The 14,286-nt window shown below is 35.7% G+C and overlaps 1 protein-coding gene across 1 annotated transcript in view; it reads left to right on the top strand.

The window, feature by feature from the left end:
• LOC306885823 (uncharacterized protein) overlaps positions 1 to 14,286 on the top strand; it is a 56,837-nt gene that overhangs the window by 11,602 nt on the left and 30,949 nt on the right. Inside the window, exons 4-13 of the mRNA XM_079442606.1 lie at positions 934 to 1,014; positions 8,032 to 8,143; positions 8,306 to 8,429; positions 8,602 to 8,877; positions 9,110 to 9,190; positions 9,483 to 9,599; positions 10,506 to 10,550; positions 10,670 to 10,732; positions 13,282 to 13,437; positions 14,156 to 14,209. Of these exons, the coding sequence (XP_079298732.1) occupies positions 934 to 1,014; positions 8,032 to 8,143; positions 8,306 to 8,429; positions 8,602 to 8,877; positions 9,110 to 9,190; positions 9,483 to 9,599; positions 10,506 to 10,550; positions 10,670 to 10,732; positions 13,282 to 13,437; positions 14,156 to 14,209 (1,109 nt within the window). The remainder of the gene's footprint in view (positions 1 to 933; positions 1,015 to 8,031; positions 8,144 to 8,305; positions 8,430 to 8,601; positions 8,878 to 9,109; positions 9,191 to 9,482; positions 9,600 to 10,505; positions 10,551 to 10,669; positions 10,733 to 13,281; positions 13,438 to 14,155; positions 14,210 to 14,286) is intronic.

Consider the following 14,286-nt stretch of genomic DNA (forward strand, 5'->3'; position numbering starts at 1 on the left):
TCGAATCAATTGGTTTTGTAAAAATATGATGTTCCTATTGATATTCATGACTTTTGATGACAGACTTTGGTATCTTTGAACATAGTTTGAGACATTATTGAGCTTCTGAAACTCAGTAATAAGTTTGTCTATTAAACTCTGCTGTCTAAGAACAAGATATTGAAATATTAAGGCAAATGTATGTATTTTTGTGCCTTTTTGTTATTTTGGAGCCCCCTACAGTTAAGTGACTGGATTTCCCTGACTTAAAAATCGCATTGTCGTAATTATAGCGCCTATAAACATGCCCTGCTTCCCAATGTGTATACTATCTGCCCTAAATAGATAGTATGCACACTGGGATGAAGGCATACTTTAGTAGATATCAGTGTACCATCAAAATTATTTTTTTAAGCAGACATTTGAAACTTGCATGCAGTTCTTTTAAAGAAAACTCATTTGCTTTTCCAATGTGAAAACGAAGTGCATTCATTGGAGAAAAAAGGTCATGCCAAGTGTAATTTTTGTGAATACATTTTCGTTCTAATTATGTCTATAGTCTTAACATAAAACGTTTAAATGTTACATATTTATGAGTGAAAAGGTTTGTCACTGCCAAAATACCAAAGCAGATTGCCTGAGCACCTGGAGCCAGTACAATAAAATGTCAACAAAAAAATTAAATTTCACAATATGAATTAATGATGAGGTCTGTTTCCACAAAAGCAGATGTTTAGAAATTACAGGAGACCCCATACTGTTAATAAAGCACAGATTGCAATAACTCTAAATGTATCATATTAACTTAAATAGAACTAAAAAATATTGCTTTTCGAACTGTAGAAATAAATTGCTATCCATACCTGTGGAGTGCTGTGCAATTCATAAGATCAGAAAATCTGATGTGTGTGTCCAATATTATGTCCACACATAATGTTGTCTGTCTCTCCACAGATGTCTTGTGTCCAAACATGAAAGTCCAGGCGGGCCGTTTCCGGCCCAACAGCACCAGTGCTGGACTGACGGAGGTCCCAGGTAATGTTTTCTTTTCTCTATTCTTTCCATAATGCTTTGGTGTCAAAGTGTCATGAAAGCCCCTTCAGCATCATAACAATGCACTGTTTGCATCTAAAAATGATTACATGGTTTCACAAGTAGTTACGAGACAGCAATTTCTCAAAGCAAAAAACAATGTAGTTTTAATTATAATTTGAGCTTACTTTGGTCACTAAATCCATTTGTTATAAATTGGCTTTTTACATGAAACGCAATGGATGATACAGTAATATTGTCTACAACTCAAGTTGTAGTGATTCATGATCCGCTATATCAGTGTTTCTGTTTCATCTTCAGATGTGAGAAAACCAAAACATTTCTTCTTCTCAAGGTTACACAGTTACATGAAAATCCTCCCTAGTGTATTTTATTTCAATTAGAGGTCAAAAATAAAGAAAGAAGTTCACTGTATAATGATTCTGACATATGGACTTCCAATCCTGCACTTCAGGGTTTTTTGGAGTCTTTTTTTGTGTGGATGTAAGTATTAATACCACAAACTACAAGCCTAGTTTCAATGTGTGAAGTACGTTTGGATCAAAAATAAAACTTTCTTTTCCCCAAAGGTTGCGCTTTAAAACATAAAACGTTGCAGTGAGACACTGAGGTATCGAAATAAGAGATCTTTTGCCCTCCTCTGTTCTAAGAAATGTGGAGTTCTTTAGTGATTACACAGATCTGGAGGATGTTGTGTTTGGGTCTTCAGGGGGTTCTGAGTTCCTCTGCGAGACACTCACACAAATTCATCAACCTAAGTAAAAAACCAGATCGAAACAGAGAGAGAGAGTGAGAGTGAGAGCTCTTACCTGTAAGTAAATGACTATACAATCTGGAGCTATAGGGGTGTGCGCTATAGAAGGTCCTATTTTGAACTACTATAAGTACAAAATGGTCAAGAGAACTATTACTCGTAAATCTGATGAGGTTTGGTCATGTTTTAATTGCTCAATCTATCTTGAAAAATTCTCAGAGAAGTTGCAACCCTGGAAAATGGAGGTGACTCAAAATGAATGCTTTGACAAAAATGCTCTTTCTTCTTTTTTTTATATATGCATTGCTTCAAAACAATGTAAAACTTCAGGAAGTTTCTGAAATGTGGTCCATTTGACTAATTATACTACTTATAATGAGGAAAAGTACTGTCTTTGGTATTTAGATGAGGTTTAAGGTGTGATCTCTCCATGTCTTAACAGTATTTGTGTATCACTACCCTTTCTTCTTCGCTTCTGTCATCTTCAGCTTTGTAGGATTGACATTTGTGCTTAGATCTGTTTGGTTGCGGTTCTTTTGGATTGCACTGACTAGACTACATCTCTCCTCTTTTGGTGGCTGTAAGTGTTACTTATGGCATCTCGCTCCTGTAATCTGTGATATCAAGAGAACAACACAAGCTAAATCTTCAGGGAAATTCCAGGTTCACATAAGATGTCACAATTGCTGAAGCTGCCAACATCTGCATGCTGTTTCTGAAGTTTGAAACATCACTCTTAGGTTGCTGACTCAATTTTGCTTCTGTAAAGTAACTTAACAACAACACAAAGCATTTGCAATGAAATAATTTAAATGCTGTCATTAATTACTCACAATCATGTTGTTCCAAACCCGTGAGACCTTCGTTCATCTTCAGAACACAAATTAAGATATTTTTGATGAAATCCGAGAGCTTCCTGACCCTACATAGACAGCAAGGGTCCTACCATGTTCAAGACCCAGAGACTCACATTTAAAAAACAAAGTTCATGTTAGATTTTGTTGCTAATTTGAAATATCTCATAAATGTTGTTTCTTAAGCTCAAATAGCATTAAACAAGCATATAATTCAGGACCAGCCAATGCGCATGTGCAGTTGTAATCGTGGGACACTGAAAAACACCTACCAACAATGTAGTATGAGAAAAACAGTACCCCCAAAGAGTAGTATGACTGAATTCATAGTATTCGAAAAACAGTAGGTGAAGAGACAACCTATCAGACAACCTACTACCTACTATTTGTGCAGAGTTTTTGAAGTGTGCATTCTATAAACACTTTACTATTTTTACACTTTACGCTTTACTAAGAGACCCAACTGATACTGGGAGGTCACGTGACAGTAACAACAAGGCAGATGTAGTATGTACAAGTTTCAGTAGTACTGCCCATATTCATACTATATAAAACATACTTTTTAATGGTTACAAAGCAAGTACAAATTTCAAATGTAGTACCTATTGAGCAGGGTTGCCAACTTTTAAGTTCAGCTAGGGGTGCAATTTTTTTTGGGGGGGGGGGGGGGGGGGGGTTCGATCTCAATATCAATTCATATACTGTACATATAAAGGGATAAGAATCTTTTGTTGAATGCCTTTTAGCACCATTATGAACTTGGGTTAAATTCAGTATTTGCTTGCATTCATTGTGTGTACTTAAACTAGTATCATTTAAAAAAAGGATGCAAGTTATTCAATTTCACATATAAAAATCTAGTGTCTAAATATTTAGGCCTATTCAAATGAAAAACTTAAAACTAAGCAGGTATGGTCTGTATATTTAGTAAAGAGCCATACAGGTACCTAGTGTATAAACCATGGCATTACAAATAAAAAATATTTTTTTCCCGACCACAAAATGACTGTAATTTGCCTCTTTGTATTGGAATTTAAAACCCTTTTCTCTATCTTAACCTTAAATAATGCACTAATTGTAATATAAGTAATAGAACTATGTAGAAAACATATTTTAAGTCATTAATGGGCCATCATTATTGCACAAGTAGTATTTAGTATCAAAATATTAAATACATATTATTGAGCTAAAATATAGAACTCTTATTTAACTGAAAAATGGTTAAGCTGTATGGTCACATTATAAGCAATACCCGAGGGTTCAGAAAACCATATTAATGTTCCCTCTCCATCACTCTCCAGAATAAAATGATACTGTAAATGTCATTGACGTTATAACCAATGCATAATATGCTGTAATGTTTACCAAAATTGCTGTAAATACCTGTATAATGAAGCTGTCTTCCATTCTACTTAAACCCATTCAAATGTATTGTCAACGCTGTTTTTTTTTTTAAGAGCACTATGTATCAGGTGACCGCGTGAGGGCGCCGGCGAGATCAGCTTGTAGCAACTCTGTTTTTCAATTGCTCTGGCTTTAACTGAAGCGCTTTACGATTTATGCCACATCAAGTGTACGAAAACTGTATTTATTTTTAGAATTTAGTATTAAAATGTACAAAATTTGAAAACTGAGACTTTGTTTCATATTGCAAGCAGGGTTGCCGATTTGGCATGAGATATACATGGGCAGAGTGAGAGCGTGAGACAGAGCCTAAAAGTGTCAACTGTCAAGCAACCCAGACTACTGAATATGAGACTTCGCACGCACCGCTTCTCTTTGGAGATATTCCGCTATATTGTGTGTTGCACATTCTTCCAGTAATATGAGTGCACTCATCTTGATATATATTTTTTAACACCAAGAGATCCGTTTAGCGCATGCGTCTGGATCAAAGACAGGCGTTTGAACCACAGAGACGTTTGTCACGCTGATGCTGACGCATTGTGACCGTGTGTAAAACGCAGTCGTAGAGTTTTCATGCGGCAATATTGGGCTGGTTTCCAGATTGTTGCGTTGTGTGCAGAAGTGCCATGTGTTCGGATCAAAGACGCGAGTCGTAATGCACTCATCTGTGCCGCGCCGCAGAACCCACCCAGCCTTCGCTCTCTCACTGTTTAAAATAAGACTCGGTCGTGATTATACGCTTTCACTCGCCAGGCCCAAATTACAGGTCATGCTCGCCATGCGAGGTTCCTTCAGGCTTAGAAACGCTACCCCCAGAGATCCGTGTCGTGCCTGACGCATGGAGACGCTGAGACAAACAGAGTCGTGGAAATGAGCTGATGAGAAGCGAACAGCTGGAGGAAAAGTAGAGCATGGTGTGAAATCAAACAGCTGGAATGAATACATCAAACTGATCAAACTAACCATACAAGTGCATGGTGCCTGGATAAATTAGTTTCATTTTTTAAGATGATAAACTTTCAGAGGTTCAGAAACTACAAATTAAAGTTTAATGAGGTCAGTTTAGTTAATAGCATGTCAAAGTAAAAAAAAAAAAAAAAAAAATCCAAACATTCATGACTTTTTCGAATACAAGAAAAAACAACAACAGTATATTTACTTCCAGTTTGACATAAAATAATTAAAAAAGAACAGTATTTATTCTAAAAAATATATATAAAATATATACAATAATAATTAGTAACAAAATTAGCATATTGTTTCTTCTTTTTTTGAAAGAAATTAATATATAGGAAAAGTAATATTAAATACTTAAATTGGTACAAAATATTTCTATTTTGAGGGAATGCTGTTCTTTTAACTTTTAATTAATCAAAGAATCTTCAAAAAAGTATCACAGGTTCCATAAAAAAAGAAAGAAATCAGCATATTAAAATGATATCTGAAGGATCATGTGACACTGTAGACTTTGCCACCACAGGAATAAATGATATTTTAAAATATATTCAAATTGAAAACTGTTATTTTAAATTGTAATGCTACTATGTTACTGTTTTTACTGTATTATTTATCAGCAGCATCATTTGAATGAAAAAGCAATATTAGAAGAACACCTTGGCAAATAATTTGTTAATTTCTTTATAAATCATATGAGCTACTTTTATAATGCTATTCATCATCTTTTGTGTTTTAAAGTCATACAGGTTTGGAAAAACATGAGGGTGCATAAACTTAAAAAAATTTCCTTGAAGGGGCAGCTTACACCAGACTTGCTGTATATTTCAATACTGACTCATTTAATTGGCCCATAGTTTTAAACTCCTGAACTATTTTTTAACTTGAAACAGCATTTATGGCACAAGAGATGGCAAAAACATTGAGATGTACCGTAACGGCCAAAGATGTCAATTAAAAACTAGCACAGATGGAACATGAGAATGTGTGATGGTGGTCTGCCAGAAACCATCAGGGATTTGTTGTGCTTTGGGAATGCAAAGATGAAAAAACAAAGTGCTTTTGTTGTTTTATGCTGTTTTTTCTACTTTTCTCTTAACACGGTATCTGCTTTCAACATTTGTAGCCACCTGTTACTTTACTACAGACACAGACACGCACACACCGTCTGGCCTAGACTGGCACGTTATCACATTACCACCGAGTTAAACAACTCCAAACATCTTTCAGTTCAAATAATCCTTCTCTCTAGACTGTTTAAAACAACCTCAGTTTGCTGACATGAACACACCTGCCCTAGGAAAACAACATGAGAGTTCATCAAGTGAACGTGAGATCTCTCCATGACCCTCACAGGCATCATATACACAAACATCATCGTTTCATGTAGCCAGAGCTCTTTTGAGACCAATATTTCCAAATCGACCCTTGAATTGCCTCCTCAGACAACGCCCAGGGCCCCGCTGGCATCGTCATGGTGACAGACTATGTACTGGTTATAGGAGCACCCTGGTTTGGCTGCTATAATAGGGTGGAAGGCCAGGACTGCTAACCTCAGTAGATACACATACACACACACACATGCTGGAGAACTAGTGACATAATTGCACACGAAGGGTTGTTTTTTAAAACATCTGGTGCAGCAAGTGCAATTTAATGAGTGTTGGCTGCAGATCTGAAGCATTAATTAGTGGGCTGATATCCACACAGCATAGCTCTACTATTTTTAAACAAACAATGACGTCATGTTTGAGCCCAGAGGCATAGACTTTTTTGTGTGGATGTGGAAAAAGCCGTGACATTTTGCTTGCAGAAACGTAATGCTGAAATCACAGGTGACCAATTATGCGGTAATTTTGTTCTTTACTTTGATTTATTGGCCTTTCAGTATTACATTAATTTTTGGAATACTTGATTTTTATTGGTGAGTCGAGGCAATTTGTGGTAAAATATTTTAATGTAATCAAATTATAATTTTCTATTAAATGTATTATAATAATTGTATATCTATCTGTCTGTCTGTCTGTCTGTCTGGTCTGTCCTGTCTTTCTGTCTGTCTGTCTGGTCTGTCCTGTCTTTCTGTCTGTCTGTCTGTCTGTCTGTCTGTCTGTCTGTCTGTCTGGTCTGTCTATCTGTCTGGTCTGTCTGTCTGTCCAGTCTGTCTCTCTGGTCTGTCTATCTGTCTGGTCTGTCTGTCTGTATGTCCAGTCTGTCTGTTCAGTCTGTCTGTCTGGTCTTTCTATCTGTCTGGTCTGTCTGTCTGTATGTCCAGTCTGTCTGTTCAGTCTGTCTGTCCAGTCTGTCTGTTCAGTCTGTGTGGTCTGTCTGTCAGTCTGTCTGTCTATAAAGGATAATATAAATTCTAATAATATAGATACAGGTCCCCTAAATTATAATAATATAATTTATAATAATTGTATTATATAAATCACTTATGATTGCTTTATTCATTCCACACATTATTTTGTGTTAATTTGTATTTTAACTTGTGATATTAAATATTGACTTGATTTCTGCATTTTGGGATTTTTTAAATTACTTCCATTTATGAAATGTGTTAAATCAAGTTCAACCTATGTCATTGCACATATACCTTTTGTGATTTATTGCTGTATGATATTTTACTCTTAATTAACAATTTTTATAAAAGTAAATCCTTTTGTTGAGGAATGATTTAGGAAAGTTCATTTATAGCATGTTGTCTTTTTGACCTGTCTCATGGTCTCCACCTAGTGATCGTTGATGGAAAGACATTTCAACAATAATCTACAGCAGGGCTGTCCAAACTCAGTCCTGGAGAGTTTAGCTCCAACCCTAATTAAAGAACACCTGAAGCAGCTAATCAAGCTCTTACTAGGCATGCTAGAAACTTCCATGCAGGTGTGTTAAGGCAAGTTGGAGCTAAATTCTCCAGGACCTCCAAGACCAAGTTTTGACAGCCCTGATCTACAGGGACATATTTTACTCAGGGAACAGTACAGTTTACTTAATAATAACTTAATTTATTATATATGCATTTCCCTTTCCCAGGATTTGATTTGATGGAGTACTTCAATGTAAGAGATTTTCTTGGAGAAAAATTTGAGCCAGGTCAGACACCCTATGTCCGGCTTGGTACCATGCCCATCGTCCAAAAAACAGAGTAAGAGAATCATTTATTTTAATGATATATGCAAAAAATCAATTTTGTACTTTTACTTCATTTACATTGTTTGTTTTCCGACAATATATTCTACAAGGTGATACACATTTATTTTTCTTTTCTTTTTTTTAATGAGAGATTTCTTTGATTCTTGTGTTGTAGAGATGTGTTACCTCAGGGTCTGCCTGATGAATATGCCTTTGTGACCACATTTAAGTTCAGGAAGACCTCTCGTAAAGAAGACTGGTACCTGTGGCAGGTCTATGACAAATATGGCATCCCGCAGGTGTGTATTAATGAGTCCTGAATGGGGCTGAAACATCAGGGCTGTATAGAGAACTGAAACTGAAGATCCTCTTCAAAAGTTTTATTTTTAAAATCTGTTTGAATTCATTTATAACATGAAAAATCATAAAGGTAATGTAAGTTGATCAGGCTGTAATGAGAATGTCCTCCAGGTCTCCATCCGTCTGGATGGGGAGAACAAGGCGGTGGAATACAACGCCGTGGGCCTGACAAAGGATGCTGTCCGGGCCGTCTTTAAGAACCCAGAGGTGGACAATCTGTTTGACCGTAACTGGCATAAGATCGGCATGAGGGTGGACTCCAAGTCTGTGTCCCTGTTCTTGGACTGCAAGCACATTGAGACACTGCCCATAGAGGAAAGAGAAGACATCGACATCCAGGGAAAGACTGTCATCGGCAAGAGGCTCTATGACAGCGTTCCCATTGATGTAAGAATATAGTTATGCTTTATGTATATGCATTTTATGCACTTATATTTTAATTAATTTGCAATATTTTCTAAATAAATGCTTGGTAAGAATATAGCACTTCTTTCAAAAACATTAAATATGCTGGCTGACCCTAAATATTTTAATGGTGATGTGTTTATGAATTTTTAAGTTAACCGAAATCAGTTTAATACAACCAGTTTCTGTGTTTCTGCCTGTGTTTTTTCTATAGTTTGACCTCCAGAGGATGGTGATCTACTGTGATGGTAAACAGTCTGAGCAAGAGACGTGTTGTGATATTCCCGGTGGCCCAGTAAGTGCATCTGACTCACATACAAACCTTTATTTTCACCTCATTATGTCATCACATGGATAGTAAGGCAAAAACATACGGTTTCGAACAGGACAAGTTCTCTAAAGGGCTTAAAGATCTTTGTTTTGAGTCCTTGATGAAGATGGGGAATATTCGTTATCCAGAGTCCAGGATATAGTAATACTCATAATACTGGACATTTGAAGCTGCTTCCTCTTCTCTTTCTCTCTCTTTCTTTCATAACACATTCTGTCTCTTTTCGTTTCTGCGTTCACTTTCTCTTCTCGCTCAGTGTGAACAATCTCTGGTAACTGAGCCCCCCCCACTCCCACTGCCCACCCCAAAACCAACAAGCGCTGAGCAGAAGAAACCAGCCGCGGTCAACTGCTCCTGTCCTGCAGGGGAAAGGGTAAGACCTTCCAGGTCAAATGTCACACTCTTAAAGCTGGTGAACCCCCTGTTTAACATGCAAAAAATTGAATATCGGCCTTATGATATAGAAACCAAAGTTATTTACAGTGCATGAGCTAAATAGTTTTTTCTTCTGAAGTCATGTGCTGGAGACATTTTGGTCATGTTAATATTAAATACTTTTTGGGTTCTGTTAGCACCATCTGTGATCATTTTATTGATTACCACAGGAAATAATTTCAGCTCATCCCTCACTTTGTAATAATGGACATCATTGCACTGGAATAAATAAAATGCACTGTTATAGCCACAAGACTTCAGCAAATAAACATGTTAACATTAGACTAGTGTGATTAAAATTTGATAAAGAATAATTAATAAAGTATAATTATTATGTACAATTTTCCAAAATAAAATTATAATAATGGTCAAAAAAACCAAGGAATAATTAAATAATAAAATTAGAGCCTATTATTTCAGCTGTTTAAAAACATAGTTTGTGCAGATTAATATAAGACATCATTAAATATAAATTTTATATTTACATAATTTGTAAATAAGTACATATTTTATAAGTACATCATTCAGATCAAATATGACATGAAATAGACATTCAGTATATTGGTTTGTTTTTACCGAGTCAAAATTATTTCCTGTGTTAATGAACAGTATGTCTCAGATGCTTTTGATGGATATGTATTTCTTTATTATTATTTAAACTGGAACTGTTTTATTTATAAGGTTGGATATCAGTTTTTTAATCTAAACTTTCTTTTGTAATGCATTCAGTTTAGTTTTGTAATGCATTCATTTTTTACACACTCTTATTTCTGACCTCGTCTTTCAAAATGTATACCCGCATCTCTCTCTTTTGCACTCTCTCTCAATCTTTCCCATCCTACAGGGAGAGACAGGTCTTCCGGGTGTCACGGGACCCAAGGGTGAAAAGGTCAAATAACGTTTCAGTATCACAGCATCGCACAATGACTTTATTACGCTTTTGCACATCTCTGAATGCATTTTCAGTGGGTTCCTCATTGGCTTTTTGCATAAACTCTGCATCTGCAGGGGGATCCTGGTCTTAAAGGGGCAGAAGGACTTCCTGGACCCAAAGGGCAGAAAGGAGAGCGTGTACGACATCCATTTCATCACTTATAAAGTTTCATATAGCTTTACTGACTGTTAAGATAAACATAAAACAGCATTGCTGTATATTAGAATTGCTTTCTGCAATATAGTTGTTAGAAAAAAACCCACAATTTATTTCCATATGATATTGATCTGCTTCCATCTCTGCTGTTTCTGTCTTTCTGGGCCTGGAGAGTAATTTATTGCTGTTGATTGATTATTTGCAGGCTATCTCTATCAAAGGTGATAGAGGAGAGAAGGTAAGGTCATGAATTTAACAGCCAAACTCCTCAAGATAGATAAAACAGTGAATGTATAGTCTATATGTGTGTTTGTTTGGGCACGTGTGTGTGTGTGTGTGTGTGTGTTTCCGTCGTTTCGTGTGAGCAAGAAGCCAATTCATCAAAAACATAATTCTTCCCTTGAATGCAAAGCCTAGAATTACAAAAGAACACAGCAGAAAAGACAAATTGTGGAAGCTGCCACTCTTTTGAGGATAAAACAATAAAAATACCTTATTTTGTAATGCAGAATTATGGGTCTTCCAACCTCACAGGATATGCAAAACAAGAGGCTGTGCACCAAACACCCACTCACAGCGCTTAAAACAGACTTCCTCCGCAGCCCAGCAGACAGTACAGACTCCAGGGCATAATTACCTCAGAATAATGTCCTAATTAACCTCTATCAGTCAGAGATTCATACAGGAGAATTAGATGACTGTGGTGTTGGGAATAGAATGACAACTGTCATTATTTAAACATTTACTTGTGCTTATTGTAATATCCGTAAATGTCCAGATTTCACCCGTATGATGAATATGGTGATTCGCAATCTGTCAAGACTTCTGGAAAGGAGTGGTATTTTGAGATTTCCACTGCACTCGGTCACTATTTGGCCAAATTTAGATGCCAGATAACGCCCACAGCTAGAAAAATGTTGCATGCTGGATTGGTCAGTGGAATTTGCTGACCTAAAAACAGCAAATGCTGTGCTTGAGCAGGTTAACAATTACAAAACAAACACACAAAACAATATTTCTTTTACTCGAATAGATAATTCACTCAAAACTCATCCACAAATTGAGTTATTTCTTCTATTGAATATTTTTTTTGAAAAATGCAGGTAACAAACAGTTGATGGTAGTCATTTACTTCCATAGTATGAAAAAAAAAAACAATACAATGGAAATCAATGGCTACCGTCAACTGTTTGGTTACCAGCATTCTTCCAAATATCTTCTTGTGTGTTCTACAGAAGAAACAACATGAGGTTGAGTAAATGATGACATTTACATTAACATTTAAATTTTTGGGTGGATAATCCAAGTTTTAACAAACCCGGAAATTAAAGTGTTATCATTTACGCAACTTGATGTCATTCCAAACCCATAAGCCTGTGGTTAATCTTTGAAACCCTTAAAAATTAATATTTTAAAAATATTTTTTATAAAAACTGAGATGCTTCTGCGATTCTGAGTTAAGTCTGTTCATCATATAAAATGACCATGACAAGATTTAGATTAAACCGCTCGATTCATATGCACTTGTTTTACAGCTCCTTTTATGCTCTGCAAACAATAATTTTCTACTGCAGTATTTTATTTATTTATTTTTTCAGTACAAACAGTATTTTAAAACAGCCCTAAATCAAGATGTTTTCTTGAAGCACAACAACTTAAAAAATAAAAAATAGAAATGAAGCGAGTTTATGCTTAAACAAGCAAATAATCTGTTAGTGGGTTAAGAAAAATAAACTTAATTCAAACGTAAATTACAGATATTTTTTGTTTGTTCTAAACCTAAACTCACTGTTGTTGTGTTTTTTCTTAAGATATCAAGTATTGCTTCTGACAAAATACAACAAAATTAAGTCGTTTTCCTTCTTAAGAAACTGTAACTTGATTTAAGACAAAAATACTAAGAAATTCATTTTTTTTTTTTTCATGGTAGACAATAAATTAGGCGAAAAAATCCATTAGATTTAATAAAGGAGGAACCTTACTTGGGAAAATAAGCAACCCCTCAGAACACTTTAGTTTTTTATGCATGATTTTCAGTTGCTTGCGTATGTATTTCTCGGTGTCAAATGATTTGCATGAGTGTCCATGCATCTATGTATATGTGTGTTCATTCTGTATATGTGAATGCATGTCTATTTTCTGTTAAAGTTAGCAAGCAGCATATTGAGGAGTTGGCTAGTTAAAATGCATGATGCCCCAAACGCATGTTTGTGTTTGAGGTGTTGCTCTGTCTGTCACTCTTAAACCCTGTTATGTGGTCGTTTTGTCAATCTTTTCACACTGAAATATTTGTGCTGAAGCTGTGGTGCTTTTGAAAAGTCGAACCATGTTACCCATGCAGAAAGATGTTACCACATGTTGCAAAGTATTGTTACAATATAGGCTACAGTGTTTACTGAAAATATTTGAATGCTTCTTTAAATAATCTCGACACTGGGAAAAATTGTGATGATCTTTTCAAGCAAAAACAGTTCGTTTTTGGTTGTCTGGTTTGATGGTCTTGTTTTAAAAATATGGTTTCAAAGGTCAGATTTTTCACAGGAACATGCACATTCGGGGGCCACTTGTGGCCATGTCCAAAGTCATGACATCTTGTTTTAAAGACCAACTAAAATCCTGTCTCTCTCCACAGGGGGACGGCGGCGAGCGTGGTGAACCTGGAGCCAGAGGAGAAAGAGGAGATGGAGTAAGACATACTTGTGTACATGCAAACAACATGAAATGGCATTTGTAGTTAACTTGCACTACCAATTAAAGGTTTAGGGAATGTACCAGAAAAAGTTTTTAAAGAATCAAAGGAAAAACAGTAATATTGTGAATTATTATTGCTGTTTTACATAACTGATTTCTATTTGAATATGTTTTAAAATGTAATTTATTCCTGTGATCAAAGCTGCATTTTCAGAAACTTTACTCCAGCATTTAGTATCACATGATCCTTCAGAAATCGTTCTGATATGCTGATTTGCTGCTCAAGAAACATCGTTATTATTATCAGTGTCGAAAACAGTAGTGCTGCTTAGGCTTCGTTGCTGAAATAGATACAAAAAAAAATAATTATATATATATCTTACCCCAAACATTTGAATGCTTGTGTATCTAATGCGATGTACTTTAGATGAAGCAGAATATTCAGCAGAAGATAATTTAGGGCTGGACTTGTTGTCCTTTTGGTTTGATTTGTGGATGCTGTGATGTTATTGGTTCATTTTAATTCCATGCAGTGTTGATTACATCAGCAGAAAAGAGAATAAACAACTTCTCCATACTGTGAAGAATACACTGGATAAAATTATAAGAAAAATATTATCTTACCCTTGTTTTTTATTCCAATTTTGTCTAAATATTCTTGATTCCATAAATGTGTTTATAAGTCACATTCATATTTATTTAACCTTTTTTAGGGATCAGACGGTTTACCTGGTCTGGCTGGGAAAAAAGGCGATAAAGGAGAGAGAGTGAGTGACAGACAGAAAGTTTATTTGCATGTGGTTGAAGGGATATTTTGAGATTGACATTGGCGTGTTGATGAACA

The sequence above is a fragment of the Barbus barbus genome, assembly GCF_936440315.1.
Source record: "Barbus barbus genome assembly, chromosome: 19".
NCBI lineage: Eukaryota > Metazoa > Chordata > Actinopteri > Cypriniformes > Cyprinidae > Barbus > Barbus barbus.